General features: G+C 41.6%; 3 protein-coding genes across 4 annotated transcripts; 2 read left to right on the forward strand and 1 right to left on the reverse strand.

The window, feature by feature from the left end:
• Positions 1–4965: 4965 nt before the first annotated feature.
• Positions 4966–14290, forward strand: rnf208 (ring finger protein 208). 2 transcript variants are annotated; one of them, XM_069702933.1, is made up of 2 exons: positions 4966–5735; positions 12078–14290. In XM_069702933.1, exon 2 carries the CDS (start codon positions 13143–13145, stop codon positions 13917–13919), a length of 777 nt encoding a protein of 258 aa, XP_069559034.1. In that variant the 5' UTR covers positions 4966–5735; positions 12078–13142; the 3' UTR covers positions 13920–14290. The 2 variants fall into 2 exon arrangements, with proteins under 2 accessions (XP_069559034.1, XP_069559044.1); XM_069702943.1 differs by having other exon boundaries at positions 4966–5602.
• Positions 14291–15723: 1433 nt separating this feature from the next.
• Positions 15724–19785, reverse strand: LOC138623398 (uncharacterized). The gene is made up of 6 exons (XM_069702910.1): positions 19078–19785; positions 17408–17569; positions 17057–17231; positions 16893–16975; positions 16601–16698; positions 15724–16296 (listed from the first exon to the last, which is right to left on the reverse strand). Exons 1-6 carry the CDS (start codon positions 19702–19704, stop codon positions 16212–16214), a joined length of 1230 nt encoding a protein of 409 aa, XP_069559011.1. The 5' UTR covers positions 19705–19785; the 3' UTR covers positions 15724–16211.
• A 1480-nt stretch (positions 19786–21265) lies between these two features.
• cimip2b (ciliary microtubule inner protein 2B) lies at positions 21266–25122 on the forward strand. Its single transcript, XM_069706572.1, has 6 exons — positions 21266–21362; positions 22268–22443; positions 23127–23281; positions 23719–23845; positions 24687–24896; positions 25034–25122. Exons 1-6 carry the CDS (start codon positions 21310–21312, stop codon positions 25114–25116), a joined length of 804 nt encoding a protein of 267 aa, XP_069562673.1. The 5' UTR covers positions 21266–21309; the 3' UTR covers positions 25117–25122.
• Positions 25123–25448: the final 326 nt, after the last annotated feature.

Genomic DNA, 25448 nt, shown 5'->3' on the forward strand with positions numbered 1-25448 from the left:
TATATATATGTATATATATATATATAGTTATAAAGAAATGTCATCAATATTTTAATTTTGTTTCAGCTCTTCCTCTTCAAACAATGAAGAAAACAAACAAGAATTCCAAACATGTATGTATGTATATACATACATACATACATACATACATACATACATGTATACATATATGTATACATATATATACACACACACACACACACACACACACACACACACACACACACACATATATATATATATATATATACAGGGAACATACCCTAACACTAGGAGCACTTTAGTACTTACAGCACAGGACTGTGAGTGATATTTGCCTGACCATCAATCCTAACGAGTCCTACCTATATATCAAAATAAAGATGCTGATTATTGCTCCACAAATTATGCATGATTTTAAAAATTCTTAACTAAATCAGTGTGTCGCGGACACAGATCCATCAAGTATCTAACATAATTAGCTTCACAAAGGTATTACTGTATGTAGACTTCATAAAATTGTACAATTTTATAAAGTGAATCTCCAGAAGAATTATTATTTAAAAGTATTAAACAGTAGAGTGCTCTGTTAAGCACTTTTTGTTAGAAATCACAATCAGTGTTACAACACAAGCAACATGTAAAAATAGGGTTATTCAAACTGCTGTATAAAACCCCATTAAAGATGCCTTTCTGGGTACTGTTTCACTGTGTTAACCTTTAAAAAATGTATACAGACCTACTATAAGCATCTCAGGTCTGCTTGGAATTGTTTTGATAGTAACGTTAACAAATGTGCGTGATTAGTTTATTCCATGTACTAATATACTAATATATCTATTATCATGAAGAGTTATTTGTAGTCATTAATTGACTAAATATTCTGCGCAGCCCTCGAGCCCACAGTGATCTTCCTGTACGGCCCTGTTACTGTTGGGTTTGAATAGCCCTGATTTAAAACATGAGGTCACGCTACACATTACAAGATGGCTGAGACAATGTCGCCTCCTACTGGCATGAGAGCCTCACTACATGTGAAAAGCAGTGACACATGATACTTGCAGGGAAGAATTTAAAAGATGTTTAAGCTACAGTTAATTGGACTTTAACAGGACATATCTGCCATCAAACTTAACTGTTCAGGAATGATAGTCCTTAGTGTGGCACGGAGTATTTACAGGGCTCCTTTATGTGTGTACTTTACTATATACAGTGAACCCTCGCTATAACGCGGTTCACCTTTCATGGTCACGCTGCTTCACGGATTTGCATCGTGCATTGTGTTCTGCATTCTGATTGGCTAAACAGTCTCTCCGCTTCTTCTCTACCTGTTTGTCAATAACGTTGCGGTTTAATATGTACACGTACGTAAAACAGCTTGCCAAATTAAAAATAATCGATGGTGGCATGTCGGTTTATAAGAATCTTTTTGCCCAGAAGAAAAAAGAGCGACAACAACTACCGATAACTATGTTCTTCTCTCGAAAAACCACACCTGCACCGCGGGCTTTAGAAGAAACAACGCTGCAGAGCGGAGTCAGGATGCAGCAGCTCAGTCAGAAGAGCAGTGAAATACACGAGTCACTATTTGTCCGACTGTACTTTGTATTTGTTTTCATAATCATTTTTCATTTCCTCCCGTTCTAATCCAATGACTCGGGTCGCAGTGGGGCGGTGCTGATCTCAGCAATTTGAAGCCTTCAGTTCGTATTGATGATTCAAATTATTATTTTACAGTACAGTAGCTATTTGTAAAAAAAAACATTTATACAGTACTTTTATTTGTTAAACAAATGCTTGGGCCTGTAAAAAGGTTTTGTTCTTTGGTTTCAATGTATTATGGAGTATTTCATTGTATAATAATTGTAAAAAAAAATAAAGGTTACTACTTCACGGATTTCGCCTATCACGGTTTCTATTTGGAACGTAACCCCCGCGAAAAACGAGGGTTCACTGTACATCCTAATAAAATATAACAAAAACTGAGGCACTGAGGTACAGTCCAATTGTATTCTGATTGGAAAAGTCATAACATAAAAGTAATAATTACTCAACAGATCAAAGTAAGAAGTCATTACTTTTGCTACTCAGGTGCCTTTACGACAACCACACATTGCATGTTTGTGTTTCACACAAATTAGACATTTAATCAAGCTGCCTGCCCACCTGCATTTACAGTTATTTACTGGACGTCAACAGCTAGTTTCACTCGAGCCTTTTCTGTGGAGCATATTTATGTTCCCAAGTTCCTAAGTTCTCGAGTTCCCCAGTTCAACCCTAACCGGGAAACAACTTTTCCGGTTCCAATTATGTGGTACATAGAGCTAGGGGAGCGTAGGACCCTGGGAACATGGGAACGACTCCCTCGGCTGCACGCAGCTCTCCAGACATCCTTGTCACCACAAAGTTCACACACACACCCTGCAACTCTGAAGAAAGCAGGTGATTCATGGTCTTTAATTAACACAATGTATGGGGAGCAGCATTTCTCTGCTTTTTGGAGGTTAGCACTAACAGCCTCTGCACTGAGGTAACACCTGAGCACACTGTCCACCAAGTACGGAGACAAAGCTGCATTAAACTGATTCAACAGTAACCACGCTGAAAATAACCAAACTGTTTAAAACAGTTGCTTGTTGAATTTGAAATTGTCATCCCAGTAAGACCTTACTTCCCCCTTCAGCATTTATACACAGTGTGTGAGTATCTGTCAGAACTTATAACTTCTTATATGAACACATATAGTCACGCAACAATCATATGGATGGCCACAGGAGGGGCGTGACATATCATATCGTTCACGATAATACCGGTATACCGCTATATAAAAAAAAACCTATATTTGTGAGAAATGCAATTTTCCGACCCGTTGACGTAATGACGTCATACTGTTGTGCAGCGGAAACGTATGAAATATAGTTGCAGCTTATCGAGCAACAAGCATGGCTGAAAGCCGCAGTATTCTTCAGGTTTTCAGCACAGTGCGAGTTTAATTGACGGCCGCTTTCTCCGACCGCCGTTCCTCCAACTGTCGTGTCTGAGTGCTATACACCGTGGAACTTTACACACAACGGAGCGCACCGGACGCTCAGGTGAACGACTAAACTGTTTACGAAACAAAAGTGCAAGAAAAGCCCCAAACTACGTTATGAATGGGCAAACATCAACGCTAACCTTAAGAAAATCAGGCCTAAACATTGTTGAATCTGCTGACAGTGGTGAGGAAGTAATTAGAAGCTCTACAGGTGATCATGGTAACACATAAATCTTTTACTTATTTTGTTTATATTGTATGTTATTGAAGTTATTAATGAAATATTGTTCAGTATTTTGCCATATCAAGAATGTCGTTCTCGCAAAAATTCTCAGATATACTGTGATATTATTTTAGAGCCATATCGCCACAGGAGGAAATATCGCCACATGAGGAAATGCTTTAATCAACACGTCTAACAACAACAATAAATTGGTTTAAAATATATATATATATATATATATATATATATATATATATATATATATATATGTTTATATCCTCATTTCAAGTGCTAAATGGGAGGACTTAAAGCAACAATATTGCAAAATTTCTGAGCTAGAGCAACAGCGGGCTCTGTGGCCACTAGTGGTAATCACACAAAAACATAATTTCAAATGCGCACAAGAAATAAATTAGACCGAGTCAAGATCCACCGCTCGCTCCTCCCCGGCTCGTCCAAATATGTTCACTTCTGGCAACAAAATAACAAGACGGAGATGGACGAAATTAAAACTCGAGACTTCAGAACGACAGTTAACAAACCAACCGGTGACGTCATAATTGGTTGCCGCTTAGTGTAGTTAGTCACTATAGTTGTTACTTAAAAACATTACAGTAACATGTTCTAATGTAATTAGTTACTGCTAACTTGTCATGAATTTTCTAAGATACAGAAAAATATTGAATATGATTTTTAACATGAAAATAAACGAGATACCAGAACGTAACAGAAAAATGCACCATCAAATGGGGTTTGAGGAACCTTCTACTTGTTACTTCAATAATTTGGTGAGTACACACTTTAGCTCCTCGTCAAACTTCCAGGAAGAGCAAGTTTATATCGAGAACTTACTGCTCAAACTCCCCCAAACAGAGTCCATTTGGTGTTCAGAGTTTCTGTTGTCCTCTGCCCCAGTGTTGTATTTGATACCTATATTATGTAAGCATATCCCTCCTACATCGATTAAAAATTCACATCATGTTTTTTCTCCTCTTTGATCTGAGGATTAGTTATTGGTCAGCATGATAGCTCGAGCAGATACAAAACGTATTAAAATCTTTGTTATGCAACGTCGCTGCATGTGCAGATCTGCGAAGGGAGCTTAGGATGCTGCATTCAAGTTTCTTTATAGAAACCAAAGAGTCTCAAATTTTGCCGTTTTTTTTTTTTTTTTAATCCTTAAGTCTTAAAGAGGAATTAATACAAGTGACGAATCTCCGCTGTGTTGTTTTAAGGCCCTGCTGAAACAAATACATTTCTGAAAACATGAATGAGATCTTTGTGGTCTGTGATGAATATGATGGATTTGTTTTTCCAAAGCTTCCAGTCAGCAGCTTGATGCAAAGTTAATTTGTGAGCGAATTTATGCTTTGTTTTCCCGTCTCAGACGCGCTGCACTGTGCAGATTAGATCTATTTACACCGGCTTCCTGTGTTCCTGGCTTCTGTACTTAACCGTATGTGCGAGTGTGTGCATACGAGGTATGATTCATAGATGCTCGGAGGGCTGTGCGCGTGTGTGTATACGTGCATGTGTGTGTGTGTGTGTGTGTGTGTGTGTGTGTGTGTGTGTGTGTGTGTGTGTGTGTGTGTGTGTGTTTAGATGGGGGTGTGGAAAGGGTGGGCGGGGGTATTGTCCTCATTGGCTGAAATATTTTCTCTGGCAATGAGCAAACGTGATCCTGCCTGCAGAGGCACTGCAGTGTGTGCTGCAGCGAGGGAGAGTGAACGAGAGAAAAAGAGAGGCAGTGTGTTTTTGAGAGTGAGAGAGGGAGCGAGAGAGCGAGAGGAGAGAGTGAGAGAGAGAGAGAGATTGTGTGTGTGTGAGAGTGTGCATGTATGTGTGAAAACACTGCGCATGTGTGACGGTGAGGCGCACCGACTGGAGCAGACGGAGGAGGAGAAAGAGCAGTAATGAACGGCAGCTGAGCCAAGAGGAGAGGTAACAGCAGAGGAGAGGGAAAGAGGGAGAAGAGAGGTTTACCTGAAGACCAGAAGAGAGAGGGAGGGAGGCAGGGAGGGAGGGAAGGAAGGAAGAAAGACAGAAAGAGAAGGGGACATTCAAGAGACGCAGTACAGAAGCTCGGGTTGCCTGCACAGAATAAGCTGAAGAATTTGAGAGAAGAAAAAGGGATGGAGAGAGGGAGACCAGAGGAAGACGCTCAGTCACAGCTCGGAGGAGAAGGAGCGAGGTTGGGAGAGTGAAGGACAAAAGGTACCAGCGAGAGGAGGCGAAGAGGGACATGATGTATCCACCTTGCAACGGCTTCCTCCATCTTACATCTCCCCCATCTTTTGCTCCCGCCGCCGCTGCTTGATGTTCGTCCTTCCACGATAAGACGGACGGGAGAGAGCATCCTCCCTCTGGTGAGACGTTCACTCGAGAAAAGAAAGGGGCAGAGCGGCTTTGTTTATCTTCACAGAACAACACAGACAGCAAAGATATCAAAGCAGAAACTGGAACGGGAGCGAGGAGGCAAGACAAGTGCGTAGGAGACAGGTGAGGATGAAACGAGGCTTTGAATCCGTTTCATGGTGAAGACAGCGAGCTTCTTCGGTGTGTTGTGAATGTGTACCTGGACAATCTGAACGTTTCAGCTCTGCGCGCTGTGGCTCCTTGATCTTTCATATATATATATATATATATATATATATATATATATATATATATCCATCTTTATGCGAGCATGACATAGGCAGAGGTCGTCTCTGCTTTTTGCTTTGTTGTGTTAAGCTGGGATTTGCACGGTTGTTGCATCATGACGTCCATTTTGCAGACACGCGCAGACAGATATATGAATGGAGACACACATGTATGCCGCCAGAGACGCACACCTGCACACCTGCTTATCTGCACAGACCATACACAGTGGTTGGAAACTATGAATAGAGCCTGATGATGTGTGAGTTTGGGTGGAGATGCTATCTTGAGGGTTTCCTGTCTCCGGTGGTTATGACATTTGACAGACCTCTGCACAGACAGAGAGTATGTGTGTGTGCACGTGCGTGTGTGTGTGTGTGTGTGTGTGTGTGTGTGTGTGTGTGTGTGTGTGTGCGTGTGTGTGTGTGTGTGTGTGTGTGTGGAGGGAAGGAGGGCGGGGGTAATAGGAACAGGGCAGGAGCGGCCTGTTCTGTAGTTGTCAGCAACACTGAGGCATCTCCATATTGGCCATACATTGGCGCTGCAGTGAGAGCGCTCGGCACACCATGCTGCGATTGCATAACTGCTGCACCCCTCCCACATGCAAGGCATCGCACAAAAAGCCGCTCCGTCTCGCACGGTCCAAACATTTCATCCACCTCGCTTCTGTCTCACATACAAGTCCCTCTTGAGCTGACGGCAACAGCATCGCTGTCGATCATAAACCTGTGCTGAGACGAGCCTCTTTATAAGAAGATCAAAAAAAAAAAAATCAATCAAGTCGCTGCTGTTATTGAAGAGCTGGGCACTTGCCGAGCTTTTCCCCTCATAAATCTTCTATGAAGTGTGTGTCAGGGAAGAGCGATGCTGCTTATGGCTTTTTTATGTTTCTCCCTGTGTGCAGCCCTGCCATGTTGCTGAGGGAGCTACACAGACGAGAACAAAGAGCACTTGGCTGTAATGAATTGCGAGGCAAAATGGCCGATGTCTGCTATGAATGACAGCGGGCTGAATTATTAAAAACAACACCTCGCCACACACACACTGAGCACTTCCTGCCCATGCAAAAACACAAACACAAACACCAGACTGCAGTCATGCAGCTGACTGTAAATATGACAGATGGATAGAAGCAAACATCACATGTGGATCTAAATCCTGGGTTTAATATCTAGTTGTATTCAAACATTAAAATGACATTATCTGCTGTATTATGCATTTAAAAGGCACCCATAAATGATTGTAAGCACTATTCATACACTAAAATAAAAATATGCAAAGCTATATATATATATATATATATATTATCAAAGATTTGTATATTCTGACTGTACCAAACAAATAAAAAACATCATGAACATAGAAACGAGAAGGACACACAGGTGCATCTTTCATCTGCATTTATACAGCACCAAACTTAATTTGTTTTCAAACTGTAAAACGTACAACTGAATCTCTGCAAACCCCATAATTCACAGAGAAAAGCTGCAGCCAGTGAACATACTATAAATCTGGGGATTTATCCTCAGACCACGCTAAGGTCATAACATAATATTCCGCTTGGGTCCGAGCGGAGACGCGTCGGTGTTTTTACCAGCTGAGGTATGAATGTGGATACAAATCTCAACATAGCTGGCATAACTGACATACTGCTGGAATGTGGCGTCGGGGACATGAAGACCTGGAGCCTCGGTTCATGCCCAAGATAAAGAGAGATGGATGGACAAGCACGAGGGAGAGACAGACGGACGGAGACAGACAGATTTCCACTGAGAAAAATGAGAGGCAGGCAGGCAGGCAGGCAGGCACTGCCTTTATGACTCATTCAGAACATGGTGCCCTTCTCCTGCACTCCGATCTGCACAGGTGGAATCTATCCAGTGTGATCATGAGTACCAGGGCAGTGTGTGTGTGTGTGTGTGTGTGTGTGTGTGTGTGTGTGTGTGTGTGTGTGTGTGTGTGTGTGTGTGTGTGTGTGTGTGTGTAAGAGATAAATACATGAGGGAACACAGTGTGAGTGTGATATGATAGGAATGTTCTCAGTGTGTGGAGTTGTGTGTGCTTTTCTCTCTCCTTTCAGGTGTGTGTCAGTCTAATCAGTCATCAATAAATGTACCGTGACATTCACATTTAAAAATATTCATTACAGAGGTTCACATCGGCCCGTTATCAGTTGGTCGGTGGGTCCACAGGAATGTAAAGGGTGGTGCCCTGTAGCTATGTGATGGGGAGTCGTCTGAGGGTGAGAATGTTCGAGGATCTGTTGTGTGTGTGTGTGTGTGTCTAAAATGTGAATACAGCTCTGTGTGTGTTTAATGGTATGAGGAATTTGCTGCTGAGGCAGCCTCCTCTAACATCTCTGTGGTCAGCTCTCCTCTTCCTCCTCTTGCTTGTGATGATGAGGTCAAATGCCTGCCATGATTTCATTAGTGTAATAATTCCTCTGCAGGAAGATGATCCAGAGTTACACACACACACACACACACACACACACACACACACACACACACACACACAGTCAGTCTGTGAAGACTGTGGGGAGCTGCAGCAGTTTACACTGTGTTAATATGGTGGCAGGGTAGAAGATGAGCTCCTTACATAACTGGAGAGGGCTCTGTCGTTTAGGAGGAGGCTGCGCCACAAAGCTGGCCCATCAGCAGACAGCCTGCATCAGTTATCGGCCCTTTTCATAGCTCTGTCACCAAATTAGAGGGTAATTTTAGCTGCTTCATCTCCCCCAGGCTCCTCAAAGGCTCCTCGTGCAGCCTGGTTGCTTTATCAGCTTGATCCTTATCATTATCAGACAGATGTATTTTTACAAGCCGTTTATATAAATGAGTCTGGACATGCAGGATCTTTTTTTGATTATCAATTATCTGAGCCCAACTGGATAATTGAGACTTCATAAAATATGATAATGATCTATTGGCTATAGTATTTTGTGTTTTTTTTTATTTTTATTTTTTTTATACAAACGTAAAATAAAGACACAGATTCCCTAATGTGTTTGTACAACACCCTCAACATATTTCTATTCTGTGCTTTCCTATTATATATGACAGCATATCTTTATCTTTGCTGATGTCAGACTAATTCAAAACATCATTTGATATGCTCATTATCAGGCCTGAAACAAAACAAAACTTTGCCCGAGTAAGTGCAGTTTGAAATGGACAAAATGTAATTCAAATAATTAAATATCTGATCAAAGAATAAATAAACAGGACTAAGAAGCTGACCAGACTTCAGCAACAGTGAACGTTTCTAGCTACACTTCATCACCAGAGGTGCATATCAATATTTAGGGTATGTGGAATCTACTAACAAAAAGTACTTTGTCCTTTGGAAATAAATTCCAATATTTAGGCTTCATCTTCTCTAATATGAACCACGTTTTCGTATTAAAAGTGCAACATTTGGTCGTTTAAAAAGGATTAAATAGTATAAGCTTTTTTTTTTTTTTTTAGCCACAGCATTTACTATACAAACGTAGGCCGTATTTGGACAGGCCATCCACAGATAAAGTCACTCGGTCTCCACTTATTTCACGTTTTTCAAACCAATTTTGTGGACACAAACCTGAGCTCCGTGCGCTTCTCTGTCTGCAGCCAGCTAGCATCCACTGACATCATGTGAGGCGTTTAGGGAACACTAGTTAGTTGTAATCGCCGAGCAATAGAGTTCATGTGAGACATTGAAGGAACATTGCTTTGTAGCGTTAAGTGGTAATTTGTACGTGAGGCGTTAAGGGGACATCTGGAAATTGTACCGTCTAGTTCATGTGAGACATTGAGGGGACATTGCTTTGTAGCGTTAAGTGGTCATTTGTACGTGAGGCGTTAAGGGGACATCTGGAAATTGTACCGTCTACCGATACACCGCATGTGAGGCGTTTAGGGGGCATCTGGAAATTGTAGCTACAGAAAACCGCCTGGGCAACACTCTCCCCCTTTAAAGCGCATGGAAACTACAGATATGAACTGTAATTTGTAATTATCTTTTATAATTTATAATTTTCTTATCTTTAAGAGATTCAAAAAAAAATTATTTTAAAATTTAAAAAAAATGTATCATTAAAGAACCAGTATAAAAGTCAAAGTTTCAGTCCAGGTGTTGAAAGATACTATAAGCCACAGTCAGTTTACTGTCTAACAATAAATAACTAAATGATCATATTGTGTTTTTGAAACATCCAGAGGAAGGAAGGTACTTACTTAAACTGTAACAGAATAAGTTGCACACATATAAAACATACATCCTATATAAATATTGTGTTATTAATCTATCCATGCCACACAGAATTTGTATCATGATATAAAACTAGATCGTTTGGACAACCTCCTTCTTTTTGATAACGTATTTACCGTGAAGGCTATCATTCATGAAGATTATTTCTCTTGCATAAATAGCTTCTGGAAGCATTAAGCATCGCTGTCCAAGCATACCAAAACTGAAGAAAACAACACGCTATTTTATTTTTGTTGCTCACACCCAGCCTCATGAAATGTGCATGAATGCCTACTGTGTGTGTGTGTGCAAGAGGATGAGAAAGAAACAAAAGCTATTTTGGGAGAAGCGTTGCAGCACTGCAGTGCTGGACGGACACATTTGGTGAGATTGTGAGTGATGCTGGCAAACAGCTCTGTGAGTATGTCAACAGATTAATGAATAAAGAATAAATGGGAGAAACAAATGTCCACGCACTCGCCTTATATGGCTCACTGCGTCACGTGAAAGCAATGGGCTAAAGCACTTCCGCCTGTTAGGTACATCTTCCTCATTCAGTGTGAATCTTCAGGAATGGTTGGGGGCAGGAAACCACAGAGAATTGCACAGATAAACAAACCATAAATAGAAACCAGGACCTTAGCTTTGTTCCCTCTCTTCTCTCTTTCTCTCTCTCTCCCTCCCTCTCTCTTCCTCGTCATGTAGGTCACCTCCTCTGTTCAGTGTTTTTTTTTTATTCCTCTAATGAATCATCACTGTTGACAGCTGCGCTGAGAATGAAAGATGTGTCATCCTCCCTCGTCTGCTATTTGGCAGCTATTGTTTTGGTCAAGCTAAAGATTTTCATCCCTGCACTTGTTCTCTTTCACAAACCCACATACAGTATGACACAAAACCCTCCATGCAGTGTGTAAACTTTTCCTACGCACGTTAGCGTCGAACCAACGCAGCTCACAAGATGACAAGAGTGTTGACAGGAAGCAGTAAGAATGACAAGAGCAAGGCTGCAACTGTTTCACAATCACCTGCTCCGACCGCACAGTGGGGCAAGCTGTGGCTGCTAATGACTTGTCATCTTCATTTACTGGTTTTATGTGCAGTCAGTTTACACAGCAGATTACCTGCTTTTGTTGTTACACAATAGGACTTTTTAAAGGTTCTCAGAGGTCTTTAAAGGTGCGGGGTGGTAGATTTTCACAGCCCTGACGCAAACATATGTTTATATAATCTTTTATAATCATTTTATTTGCACTAGGAAGACAAAGAAAAATAAATTTGATGAAATTCAGCCTAGTTTAATGAAGGTTTTGGCTTTCTGGTCAAAATAATTATTCACAGTGATATGGTGAACGAAAAATCACTTAAGCTCAGTATTTCTAAGATTCTGGCTACAAGCATACATTTTTATGTACATGTGGCAGATTTTATTTCAGACTTGTACATATAGAAACACAATGAGAAAGTTCAAACATATAAGGAAGGAACAAAAATCTGTCATATGGTAAATACACGTGGATAAATAGAAGTGGAGTGGCCACTTTGTTCCACACCACTTTATTCAGGCCACACTTGAACAATTAAATATTAATCAGTAGAGCAACTCTGCCATCTTCACAAAGCTTATAACGTTCAGCTTTTGGTGACATTGTTGGAAATCATGAATACAATTTTACTGTATTAGTGTTTGTAAAGACTTCAGTATATGTATTTGGTGGGAAAGAATATTTGGGGGGAACAACGACAACCGCTGGATCTCAGAAGAGTCTTTTTCTGTAGTTTTGATGCCCTCCAAAATTCATTTTAGGTGGTGCTCAAAACATATTGGGTGCAGCACTTAAGCCTTATAATGGAAGGGAAAACCCTGCTGTATCTTACAGGAATGCATTTTACTGAGAGGTGCAGCATTTATGTATATTTCTAAAGATATAAAATAACACTGAAACTATTTCATGTACCTCTTTTCTGTTTCCACAGGTAGATGGACCAAAGGAACCCTGAAACACGTTGGGTTCTGAGAAACTGAAAAAGGAAGACAAGCACAGAGGCATACTTCGAGCTGCAGTCACTGTTTCTGCTTCGTTGGGAGGGCTGTCTGAAAGTCCAAATAAAAACCGCCCCTTCACTCCCACCTCTGAGGAATTCAGGAGCCTTGGAGTTTGAAGGAGTCATTCTAACAGCTTTCGGGAGCATTGTGGGACACCTCCCAAAAAAAGACCTCCTTCCATTTTCTTATCAACAAGTCACTGAAAGGGTCACATAGGGTCACCTAACCAAACTGGACCAAGAGCAGAGAGAAAAGCTAAGGGTAATATTTTCTTTCTCACGCACTCAAGTCAATGTGTAACACACCCTTGGTCAAAAACAGGAAGCAAAGCAGCGGTTCGAGCGAGAAACAAGTTGAAAGTCTCGTTTAAGGAGGGAGTTTTCCTCAGGAGGGCACAGGATATAGTTTCAGAGAATACCTCTTGGACCTTTTTGAACTGCCTATAATCAACACGCCAATCTATGAATGCAGAAATCCACCAATCTGAACTGTATGTATATATGTGAGCATCTGTGTGCATATGAGATTATTTATTAGTGTATCACTGAGTGAGAACATATCTCTGTGCTAAAGTCAGTCCTTGTGTGTGTATCTATATTTCAGTAAATAGCCATCAGAAACAGCACAGGAACATCAGCATAGCTGAGTTGAAACAACGGAAAGCTACCTTTAAGTTGTCAACACTGGTCGGATAGTGTAAGCTGGACTGTTAAATCATCTGAACATATAAACTGTGACAGAATAAGAGCAGATTGTGTTGCTCTGGCTGAGCTCCTCTATCTGTCTCCCCCTCATAAAGACTCAGGCTGACTGTAGCGCCTGCCAGGGGGGCTCTCTGAGGGAAACATGGAGGCAACCATCCGTCCCCATGTCCCCTCTAATGGCTGACTTCAGAGAAGGACTCCAATTTTTGTCCCCGTGCGCAGAACCAGGCAGGGTTGTCCAGCGCTGATTAGAGACGCAGCCCCTCTCTCTTCCACCTCAAAAACGTGCGAATGTCCTGCCTCAGGCGTCAGCCCGTCACCATCCCCATGGACACCGTCAAGATCATCCAGTCGGAGAAGTTTCCCAGAGAGTGCCCTGTGCCCGTCACCCAGCCGCGCTATGCCCCGCCCCCCAGAGTGGCGTGGGACGGCGGAGGCGAGGGCGAAATCATCGTCAACCAGGCCTGCAGCGACCTGACACTGGACATATCGGTGTCTCCCAGACCGATGGTGTCTTCCCCGGCCCCCTTGACACGCAGGGAGCAGAGCTTCCTGGCGCAGCGCAAAACCAGTGCCAATGAAATCTGCTACCACCAGTTCCACTACAAGATGGAGGACGTCATCGTCAACCAGTATGTGCTGCGCTCGTCCTCCACCTCGTCCTCCACTTCTTCCTCCTCCTCCTCGGGACCCGTCATGCCCTGCGAGCCACTGGACTGCCCCACCTGCGGTCACACTTACAACTTTGCCGGGAAGCGTCCGCGCATCCTCTCCTGTCTGCACTCGGTGTGCGAGGAGTGCCTGCAGATCCTCTATGAGTCCTGTCCCAAGTACAAGTTCATCTCCTGCCCCACGTGCCGGCGTGAGACAGTGCTGTTCACTGACTATGGCCTGGCTGCTCTGGCCATTAACACCAGCATCCTGAGCCGCTTGCCCTCTGACCCCAATGGGCCCGTGCAGTGGGGCGGGGACGCTGACCGCAGCTGCTACCAGACTGTGCGTCAATACTGCCAGTCAGCCTGCACCTGCCAGATCGCCAACCCCTTGTCCTCCTGTGGCATCATGTAGACAAGGGGGGCCACTGCAGGCATGACTCGACGCTGCCCCCCACCACCACCACCACCACCACTCTTTTCATCTATAAGCTCTACCCTTTCTGCCAACCCCCCTTCTCTGACACATACAGTAAATAAATCCCTCCATAGATGTTATCTCTATATATTTAATAGCACAGATGGATGCTGTGTGGGACTAATGGATGCCAGATGGTTCAATAAATAGTAAATAAATGTATTTTATGTATGGACTGGAATCCTATTCACCCTCTCTCGTTTGGTTGGACGTGTTTGTCATTGACATCTCTTTACATGGGAATGCCAGGGGAGGTCTGTCCCCCCAACCTAGGTGAATAAAGATTAAATAAATGAGAATTAAATCTGTGTGGCCTGCACTTGTTATCTGTCAGTGCTCTGAGTGACTACGGCTGCACACAACTGGCTTTTCTTTTTCTTATTTTGAATCCTGCTCTTTGACATTTTAAAAGCCATTTTAAGAAGTATATTTTGCTGGTATTTTAGTATTTATTTTAGCACTTTTTGAACGATCAGTGTGTCAATTTTGCTGCTCGGGGTTTCTCAGTTGAACCAATAACAGTAGATGGATGATGTCTGTTATTGTGAAAAATGAAAAAAATATTTTTAAGCTTGCAGTCAGCGAGGGCTTCTCACTCACCTGCTGAACCTTACTCCCTATGTCTTATATTTAGTTATTTCTCTGCTTCCTTATGTGATAATGGTACATGTAATTTTTTTTGTTCATTTACAATGTTGGTGATGAAGCTCAGCGAATTAGAAGCAAAGCTCCACCGAGTCCTTAGCCGCTGTAGTTAGCCAGTAGCCAACCTATCTCATAGCGCCAACTTTTCCCCAGACAGCTCCGGAGCGTCCAGCAAGCCAACGTTGGCTGGGTGTCTGTCCGAAGGAAGCACAGCCCTGAGCAGAAGCCCATAGTTCCCCACCAGGCAATTTGTGTTTATAACAGGTTCTCCGCTTTCAGCAACGCACCCGCTGAAAAACCAACTGTGAGTCATTCCTAAAAAAAAAAGATCCCGATGGTGCACTGGCGGAAACTAACTGACCTCCAACAGTTCATAACATGCCTCGGAAAACGTATTATTAGCCACATGGTTGTTTACCTGTCACGTAACACGCACACAAGATCACCGTCTCTATGTCGTCCTGGCGTGTCACAAAACTCTCTCCATCTTACAAATGCCATTAGAATGTTTACCTTAATTTTAGCTCTCATCGTCTTGGGTCGTTTGGTTCACCCCGGACGTTTGCACTTTATAGGGACATCGTTGGCAAAAGAATGCACAGGAAATGGCAATGAAAAATTGTGCAAGCAATACATTAGCTAGTTTGCAGAGTCCCTTCCTTACTCAGGATATGATATGACGCCACTGACAGGCAATTTAGTGAAACTACGGACTTTTATGGGTATAATATTGTTGGAAACTTGTGGGATAATGTAAGTATAAACTCAACCAAAGATAGGTTTTGTCTTTTTTTTTTTTTTTTAATTTTCATGTGGAAAAGTTTCATACTATGAAGGGATAGTTTAAGGGGGGGAATTTCCCCAAACATAATTACTGTTCCTTACATTTTGTGCCAAATTCTTTGAAAAATTCCAAATACTGATCGGCTCCAATTTCGAAAATGTACTGATTTTATTCTGTTTTGTATAAACTGTATCAACAATTTGAAAATGTACTCCTCATCACTGGAAAAACATGATGGGCACTATTTTCACACATTTGCCAGTCATAAATAATTATTACACAAGAAAAATTCTAAATATTGGTTGCATCAAGAATTAGAACACATGTTTGACTGTTAATCGAAAGTGTATGGTGTGTAAAAATATTTTCTTATTTCACATGTGGACACATCATCAGTATTTATTGTATAGAAACATACACCCATACAAAGGTGATACGATTTTCAGATAAGTACATATATTTACCTTCTGTCATTTGACATATTGTAATCTGCAGCTGTGACACGGAAAAGTAATTATACAAAGAGTTGTTATAATTGAGCTTTGTACTGCCAGGAATCGTACATTATATACATTATGTTAAGCTATGTATTTAGTTCCCTGTCACAATTTTTATAGAGAATACCTCCATTTGTCAGTATAACACACATTTTCTAATAAATTAACATGGCAGACTGCTGCACCATTGGCTAAAAAGGAGGTCACTTTGAAAGCAGTTTCAGTACCCAGATTTTTAAGGGAAAGCTTTCTCCATGCTGAAACCAAAATGTCAAAACATCAAGACAAACACTGTGGTCCATTTTAGGGCTGAGTTTTCCCCCTCCTCCTGAACAGCTGGCTCAACCGTCGTCGGGCTGAGTTTTTCTCAGATGACTGCATCTGTTGGCTTTATAGATAAAAAATTCATCAGGCAAAGATTAAACAAGTTGGTGTGGAGAACTGGAGGCATCGTCTAAGCTAAATTTCATGACAAAAAGGGACATAATGTTCAAGAGGAGCAGATGCACAGACTGAAAATGAACTCTCACCAAAGCCTCTCCATCTACTGTGCATTAGCTCCGGATCACTGCATCCAGTTTGGCCGGCTGCCATGTTGGAGCAGCACACACATTTCCTCAGAGCATCGAGCATCATAAGAGATTAATAATACTGCCCCCTTAGAGGTTACAGTTATAAATATTATATCTCACCCTTTTGTATATGACACAGCTGAATCCTCTCTTCTCAAAGACCCAATTTTTAACCTCCAGTTCTTGTTCGTTTTATTCGTCTCGTCTTTTGTGGACTCCTGAAAAGATGCAAATATTTGTGGACCAATTAAATGAAGATTAAATGACAATAAATACAAATGATTTACAGAAAACCTATAATAACAATACATTTGACATAATATGTATATTATGTAGCCTGTAGCTGGATTATGTTTGTTATTTTAGTATAAATTGTATTTTATGTTGTATTCTGTATTTGAATGTATTCTACCTGAATTTCATGGTCGACCTCTGCCTTCTCCAACAGGTCGTCTGTACTTAGATGCTGCCCTCTGCAGTTTGCATTAAGCTTTCCTGCACAAAGCAAAACAAATCCGTTTCCATGTGCTGGAAGAAAAACTTAATTAAGAAAGAAACGGGTAGGAGATGACTCACTTAAATGCAGCGTTGCAAGTGTTGTGTCTGAAGCTGATCTCTGCCGAAAATGTCCGTACTTCCGCTGCTGCTGTTCGCCGGAACTATGCTCTGTATTGTCTGCAGTTTCAAGCCTTTTCCAAGAACAAAGATCTTCCTCGGCAGCTGTGGAGTCACTCTGACAGCTGCCGGGAGCCTCAAAGAAAAATCAAGTGACAATGTTGGTATGGTTTGATTCATATGAACCCTCATGCTGTAGGAAGACATCTTGTCAACACCAATTAGACAAGTCCGCGCCACACTTGTAAACCGTGGAAACTGTGACAAATTCCTAAACTGCCTTCCAAAGATGTCTTACGTGCATGTCATCACCTGGTTCACCTGCGTGTCTTGATGTTCCCAGAGGGCATCCGTCTCCATCTGTGACGATCGGTTGTGCATCTGATGCTTGGCTATTTCTTCCAGCATTTGACACACCTGCTCCAAGTAGCTGAGTCCAGGACTCAGGTCTTTCCTCTCTTCCACACCGAGGCCCTGCACACATCAAAGAACAAGAAAAATATTAGATAAACAAATCAGAGGTGATAGCATGCAGCAATTTTTAGCCACATGAGCGGTAAGGTCTGATGGTCGGCCTCTTTGGTCCAGACTGAAATATCTCGACAGCTGCCGGAGGAAATTTTTTTAGACATTCATGGTTTCCTGAGGATGAAGCCACACAATGCTGGACATCACCTGATCCACTTTTTCTAGCACAACCAAGAGGCTGATTTATTTCACTTTGAGTGAAATCTCTCAACAACTACTGAATGGATTGCCCTGAAATTTGCTACAAATATTTATCTCCCCTTCAGGATTAATTCTTAAATTGTTTCATGAATATTTCCTGTGCTCCTCAGACTTTTCATCTTTTTCCATGAGCCTCTGCCTGAGTTTGGAGCAAAGATGTTAGCATGCTAGATTAAGAGGTTAAACAAAGAGAACATTAAACTGATTAAATCACGGTGTTAGATTGATAAAATGCTAACAAATTAGTAGTTTAGAAATAACTCAGTAAAATACCCAAATTAAATGAAGAATCTCTAGATTTTGGAGGGGCTTTATCTTTTATATTAGGACATGGATTAAATGATGACATTAAAGGCTGCATTAAACTGCTTAATATAACTTTCTGAATTCATTAAGTTATTCTTTATTGTAGACCTCGAGATTAAAAAGAACAACGGAAATCTTAACCTGTTCAGCGAAAATATCCAGATTTGTCTGACTGTTTCTAATTTTTAATGCATGTCCTCATCCATCACGAGTGTTGTGATGAATAATCAAAGTATAATTGACTTAGCCATAAGAACACAAGCAACAATAAATACACACACCCAAGGACTAAAGAAATATTGAGAGCTAATTGCATGCACTTAACCTCATTGTTTCAACACCTCTGTCAGCTCGACCTGATTTTCACACTGATGTTAAGAGGGATGTCTCTGGCAATCTCCTGATTTTGGCAGTCAAAATCGAATTACAAATCAAAACAAATGATTTTCTGCTGTCTGGTCAACAACATGTTTTGTCATATTCATCAAAAACCCACAGACTTCTCAACCTTCCCCCACAAGTCTCCTTCCATTCCTCTCATGCCTGTCACCCAGCCAGACTGGTTTATGGTCCGTCTCACCAAAGTCACCCTCGTGATAGGCCGCGAGCATGAAAGAGATCCTCTATGAGTAATAACACACCTGTCTTACTGTGAATTTAAGAGCAACTTTGTGAATGAGTGTTGCAACCCTTTAAGTAGAAGTAAAAGTAGAGGCCTTGTTAAACTTCTGGGACTCTCTTTCAGGCTTTCCTTTAACATTATAAGCTTGTGCTGTGCAAGACCAAACATGTAACTGCAACTAACTTATATAACCCTGAAAAGGGGCTCAGAAAAGCACAAACAAAAATCAGACAGAGTACTTAAATGTTTGAACCTCTCCTGCAAAAGATCCCAAATCCTTAGAGATTCAAACACAGTTTGGTTTGGGACCAAAACAGTTTCTCACCTCTGATCTCTGCCTGTCACAACTCACAGACAGCGGTCGCCTGCATACATCTGACATCTGCCTGACGGGAACAGATGGTTTGACTGTTTGCCTTAGGCCAAAAATTTCTGACCTTTGACCTCTCACTATCTCTGATGTGTGCCGTTTGGGCAGAAAAGCTGGTTGGGGCCATCGGCTGAGCACCTCATCCGCAGTCAGGAGCCTTGGGTTGTCCTTTAGATGTTTAGAGTCGGGCCTTTGTAGTGGTCGCTCGACTTTTAGGTGCAAGGTGGTGGAGCCTTCCTCGGCCCTGCTTGGACAGAGGCGTGGGGATGAAGACAAGGAAGAGGAAGGCACAGCAGGGGAGAGGGCAGGAGACATTGATGCTGGAGTGAGTCCTTCTGTTTGTGGTGTTAACAAGTCGACTTCTGCATTATCTGTTGAACCGAAGCAGGAAGTAGCAGGAAAAGATGTGTCGCAGCTGGCTGTCTCCACTCCAGAGTCCACCGATTCTGAGCGCAGGTTTGCTCCCATGTCAGAGGAAGGTGTGAGAGAGTCTTCAGCACTACTTTCAAGCCACTCCGAGTCAGGACATCCTTCAGTTACCCAAGTCTCCATGAGGTTTCCAAAGCTCCTGTATAGATTCATCTCCAAAATGGGCCTCTGCTGTCCCTCACACCTCTGCTGCTGAACTGCCAAAGGAAAATGAACGAGACACCAGTTTAGACAGCCCACGAAGTCATTAGCTGAGGTGAACTGGTGATGTAGGATTCAAAACATGCCTTGTGATCCGCCTCTTTTCCTTCACCACGCCTCTCCCCATCACAGCATGAAGCTACGTGTTGATACCTGCTCCTTCCTGTCACTAAATCCCAGGAAAGAGGTGACTCACATGCAACGCTTTTTCAAATGCATAATTTGTCCTCACACCTGTAACAAATCCAAAAGACAACAAAGACAAGCCGTGACAAGGCCACATAGATAACAAAGATAAAACAACAAGTTTGAGAAATGCCATTTATGTTTCCCACAAGTAGAGAAGGACATGCCTCAACACAACAGACACATAATACACTAAAGTTACTCAGTGGATATAGAGTGTTGTGGCATATATGTGTGAAAAGGCAAAACTGCAAGACGGAGCTGAAATAGTAAAACGCTGTCCCGTCACTTCAACAAACCAAGATTCATCTGAGACTGTAGGAATGTGTAGAATGGAGACTCCTGTCTGCTGACATGATCTGCATTCCCCGGGTGAACAGTGACAGCACGGTGGCTCATCTGATCCAATGCACAGGCCTCATTCAAAACCCTGGAAAAAAAAACCCTAAATAAAAGAGTATCTTATTTTGAGCCAGCACATCATGTTTAACGCTTCCTCCATTTTATTTATTTATGTATATATCTCCTTATGTCCTCATTTCTGTACTTTCCACCCATCCCACTCAATAATTAACCACATATATATTAAGGATATATTTTTTAAATATAATTATGTTTTGCTGTGTATGACTCACGTTTTGCTGGGCGTGTAATTACAAAAGGTGAAAAAGCCTTTTTTGAGTGGCGTGTGTGTAGGGACATGACTCATTTGTTATTTGTTTATTTATGTCCATCAGTAGCATTTCTAAAATCCTTCTGCTCTTCATTGCTCCTTCAAACATTAAGCCACTAGGGGTCGTCGTTGAGCTTTATCCCCCCCACGATGAATATCTACCGATTGTATGTTTACTGTTTGCGCTGTAATTATCTTCTTCGTTTGTTTATTTATTCAAGAAATTATTTGGAAAGACCACAAAAAAAAAACAAAAAAAAAATAGATCCACTCAGCATCCTCAGAAGGTTCAGAGATGTCACACAGCTCTAATACATCATCCCCTGAGGTGCTCTGTCAAAGAAGAAATGCAGCTTGAAATATTTTACTGGGATCCTACAGAGGTCACAAACCCACACAACTGCACTGTAAGTCGATGCCTATATTCGGCTACATCTATACTGGACACTGCATAGAAGAAGTAGCCTTTATGTCCTTGCATATGCCTACTGTAAATTAAAAAAAAGACTACCACAGCGTTTGGTAAATTCCCTCAGTGCACGTCAAGTAACAACCCAGTATTAGTGTTTCTCCATGCAGGACAGGTTTCGGTGCCCACGTCAGTTCTATGATAGCGAGCTCCATCACTTTGTTTGAATTTGATTCTCTGTAGCAACCGGTAAACACGGTGCTGCGCTCACCGCTTCCACCGGACCGACATGGAGATTTACGCCCCCAGTTTGCTGACACCTGAACCGCATTACATCCCGGGGTGAGTGCACGTCTCCTGACACGAGAGAAATACTGTAATACGCATTTAATATTTCAGATGAAGAAACGTGTAGTTGTGTTGGGTTTAAATGTGGGGTTCCACTGTCAGGCAAACAGAGTTCATAGGAGGAGCAGCGTTAACTCAATATATGTAATGAATAAACTATGCCCTCAGAAATAAATATGCCTATATATCCCCCAAATTCAATTTATTTCTCAGAAGTTGTCTGTCAAGCAGTAGTAGAAAGTAACTGAATACATTTACTCAAGTACTTTACTTAACTGCAGTTTTGAGTATTTACATTTGATACTTCCACTCCACAACAATTCAGAGGGAAAAACGGTACTTTTAAGGGCTTTAGCTACTTTTCAGATGAAGATTTGACACAATGGATAATATAACAAGCTTTTAGAAATCAACATATTGTTAAAGATTAAACCAAGTACTTTAAAAACGTATTTTCTTTTGGCTTCTTACAAACAGCAGTGTGTAGTCGAGGTCACATTTCAGATGTCTGAGTTGTTACCAGCTCCACAAAAAATAGATTTTCCCCTCTAAATAAATGTTCAAAAGATCAAATATCTCAACTAAAATCAAAGATTTTTTTTCCCCTCCCAGTAATTATCTGACAACCCCTCAGATTACTCTGCTGTCCCTGGATATAAAACTGGATATAACAGAGTTCAAACTAGCTCCACCTGCAGCAGTGGCAACAGTAACCTGCTGCCGACATACTGATGCTTCACTATTAATGATCTAACGATGTCACATATGATCAGATATCAGTCAGAGGGACCAAACCAGCACTTTTACTGTCTGCTTCTTTCACTGCTGTTGAATCTGAAAGAACAAGAAAAAAAAAGGCTACCAAGGCACTACACATGCTTATTTTTTTTTTTTTAAAGGTATACAGGGTATTGCCCACAACTACAGTATAAAATGGGCAAGACCTACGGAAAGCTCACTGCGGAGCTGCTGACAAGTCCTGAGGTGAAACACTCCAACCGTCTGGTCTTCCACACGGGTCACATCCCCTCCACAGAGTCTGACACTGGTCCGACACAGAAAAATCCCCCTGACAGTAACTTGAACAGGATGATATCAAGATACACAGGCAGGTATCACACACTGACTCATGGGGTCAACAAAGCAACCTAACACCTTGGGGAAATTTATTTCATATCAATGACAAACACCCCTACCAAAGTTTGGAAACATTTAGAAGCTATGATTACTTGGAAATCTGGCAATATGCCTTTAAATGTGTTTTCACAGCAAGAGATAAAAAAAAAAAGTGTCCAAATTGCTCAATGATTAAGTACAGCGTAAACTACCAGTCAAGTGGAACAGTTAAAAATCTGTAGACCAAACAACTGCATATAGGGAACCTGACTAATGATATAAAATATACAATATTACAACAACCTTTGCAGCACTGGTGATGTAAAAGTTAAATGTCTTTAAGTTAAACTCTTTGGAAGAGCTAAACAGAGATCAAACTGAAAAATAACCCAGGCTTCCATGGATTCCTGAGTTTTTACAGTACCTGCCACCCCACCTCAGTTAAAGCACTCTTCCTAAAATGTCCTGTTTATTCTGGATGGTAAAGTACAAGTAAAAAAAGAGCACAGTCACCTCAGCTGTACTGGGATTGAGACTGGTATCTCAAAACTGGAGCAAGTACAAACTAAACTACCTTCATTGCTAGACACCACAAGACATTTGGTTGAACTGAACCTTTAATGTTACTGACTGCTGTTTTAGGTTTCATCCCAAACAGTCAGAACTACTTTGGCTGCACTTACTCTGGAAAATGTTATAAAGCGCTGAATGAGTTACACCAGGAAATGCAAGTAAAGCTCCAGCGCCAGTCAGAGGACCTGCCAGTCATCGTCAGAGACAGGATTCACCACACAGAAGTAACCTTTCTCTCACATGCTCTACCTTTACCACCCTCCCTCTCTCACTCACTGTTGCCCCACACACCCATGTTGACATGACACCACTGATTAGGTTCACTTCTGTTAAATTATCCAGCTCCAGTGTCAGTTCACTGTAATGTAATCCACCTTTAAAAAAAAAGAAAGAAAGAAAAGAAAGAAAAGTTTGAGAAAAGGACCAAACACAGATTCACTAAATATGTCTCTGAGATTCACCTATCAACAGTATGATTTTCTAGTGTCATAAATTCCTTTCATGTGATGTTGATGGGTTTACATTACACTTGTGTTGATTGGTATTTTTGTTGCATAGAATCCTTTCCTCATTAAAAGATTGGTCATATGATAATTGTTTTTGATCATGTGATCTCTGACTCGTGCATGTTTTAATGGTACTTTGTCATCTTTTGGCCCAGAGACCGAATCCACCGCTTGCAGGGATCACCGACAACGTGATCTCTTACAAGCCCACAGAGTCCTTCACCGCTGGAGGAAGCCCATATCTCATGGATGACCATAACCCACACAAGTACTTCATCACAGGTACAACAGACAGGACTCTAACAGACATGCAACATGCCGTGGGCTCACTATATTACAGCTGATACTGATAGCCTGCATTAATGGATTTCTTCAGTGACTTGGGGGCAGCGGAAAGACACAGAAACTCTTTATAGAGCCAAACAACAATCGACAAAAAACAATCCATTGTTGAGAAAAAAAAGTTTTGATTGTGTAGCTGCTGTAAAGTTGGGTTTTTCACCTTCTGGTCAGTAGGGGTCAGAATAACTACAAAAGAAGCCTCACAGTCCTGAACTGTTTTTGCTTTATAAATTAAATATGGCTAACATCTTGGTAGGTGATTGTCTACAAATGGTCATTGTGTCACTCTTAAACCAAACCCTGATTGTTTCCCTCTCCTAAGCACATAGTTTTTGGTGCTCAAACGTTAGGCACCATACGCGTCTATATGAGCTGTGAAGGGCTTTGATAAAACGTCAGTATTCAACGCCCTGGGAACATGATTATTTGACACCCTAGGACTGACAACAGGTTGGTTTGTGTCTGAAGGGGTCAACCTACGCTGTCCAACTTTAATTTGCGACACACTTGAGGTGAGTCGGAAAACGGTTGATTACAATGTGGATGACAAGACCTCATCTCTCCCGGGCTGTGACCCATGTCCTATCTGAATTCTCATGACCATGGATAAACCGTATTGATTGATTTGGTTTCTATTGACAAAAGAAGAGTTGATCATTGGCCAAGTAACCCCGGTCTGACCCAGGTCACTGGTTTGAAAGAGGCATAGTATAACAAGATACTTTCATATGTAGAGAGAACTACTGAAATACTCCAGTAACTCAGTGATGTCTTTCAACAGGATTTACAGGGCATGTGCCAAAGGCTAACTTCTTAATTGGAAAAGGTTTCCCCATCACCACCAACCGGGCACTGATCGAGTTTGGGAAGCAGCAGCGTTACCTTAAGTCCAAAGACGCCCCAGGCAGATTGAACAGTGGAACACCTTCAATGCCAATTGTCAATCCAGCCAACAGAGGCGTGGTGCCCTTTTACACAGGACACCTTCCAGGTCTGTGTCAGTGTTGGCCACAGTTCACACTATGAAGCCTCACAATCAGCTAAAATAGAGAAGTTACTGAACTATATATTGAAAAATCAGGGGTAAACATCGAGTCCAAACATTTCTAACTCTACACCTTCCTACAGGATACAAGTTCATGTTCGGACAAACCTTTGGTCAACTTTCCCAGAAAGCCCTGGAGCAACAAAAGCATCCTGCAGGAAAATAAAACCACCAAATAAAATGAGCATTACCAGCATGAAGAAGTTGTGAGTAATTATTAATCAAATTCAAGAAATGATCAGCAAGTCCTCACATTAACATGAAAACAATTTGTATCAAAGAAGTATTTTGCACATAACAGAGAAGACAGGCGAACTCGTTAAGTCTTTATTGACAGAGGTTGATTGTCACTGGGCATTAAAGGAAGCATTCAGAGGAGGTGAGAAAATAAAGCAATGTGGAACAATTTCACAGACTTCACATATTACTGCAGGACATTACAAATTCTCTATCCAGCAAACGCAGAGAACACTTATTCCTTCACTCTCCTCCATCTTA

Source organism: Brachyistius frenatus, unplaced genomic scaffold (genome assembly GCF_029030835.1).
Source record: "Brachyistius frenatus isolate BFR_SWC_R1_liver_20210118 unplaced genomic scaffold, ASM2903083v1 Contig_3, whole genome shotgun sequence".
NCBI lineage: Eukaryota > Metazoa > Chordata > Actinopteri > Embiotocidae > Brachyistius > Brachyistius frenatus.

Excerpts from the sequence above, each read along its gene's own strand:
- rnf208 (XM_069702933.1), top strand. The coding sequence starts at position 13,143 with ATGTCCTGCCTCAGGCGTCAGCCCGTCACCATCCCCATGGACACCGTC.
- LOC138623398 (XM_069702910.1), bottom strand. The coding sequence starts at position 19,704 with ATGAATCTATACAGGAGCTTTGGAAACCTCATGGAGACTTGGGTAACT. Across the intron at positions 17,570-19,077 it reads GTGACAGGCAGAGATCAGAG|GGCCTCGGTGTGGAAGAGAG; the intron begins GTGAGAAACTGT and ends TGATGTGTGCAG. Across the intron at positions 16,297-16,600 it reads GCTGTGTCATATACAAAAGG|CCAACAGATGCAGTCATCTG; the intron begins GTGAGATATAAT and ends TTATCTATAAAG.
- cimip2b (XM_069706572.1), top strand. The coding sequence starts at position 21,310 with ATGGAGATTTACGCCCCCAGTTTGCTGACACCTGAACCGCATTACATC. Across the intron at positions 23,282-23,718 it reads ACAGGATTCACCACACAGAA|AGACCGAATCCACCGCTTGC; the intron begins GTAACCTTTCTC and ends CTTTTGGCCCAG. Across the intron at positions 23,846-24,686 it reads ACACAAGTACTTCATCACAG|GATTTACAGGGCATGTGCCA; the intron begins GTACAACAGACA and ends GTCTTTCAACAG.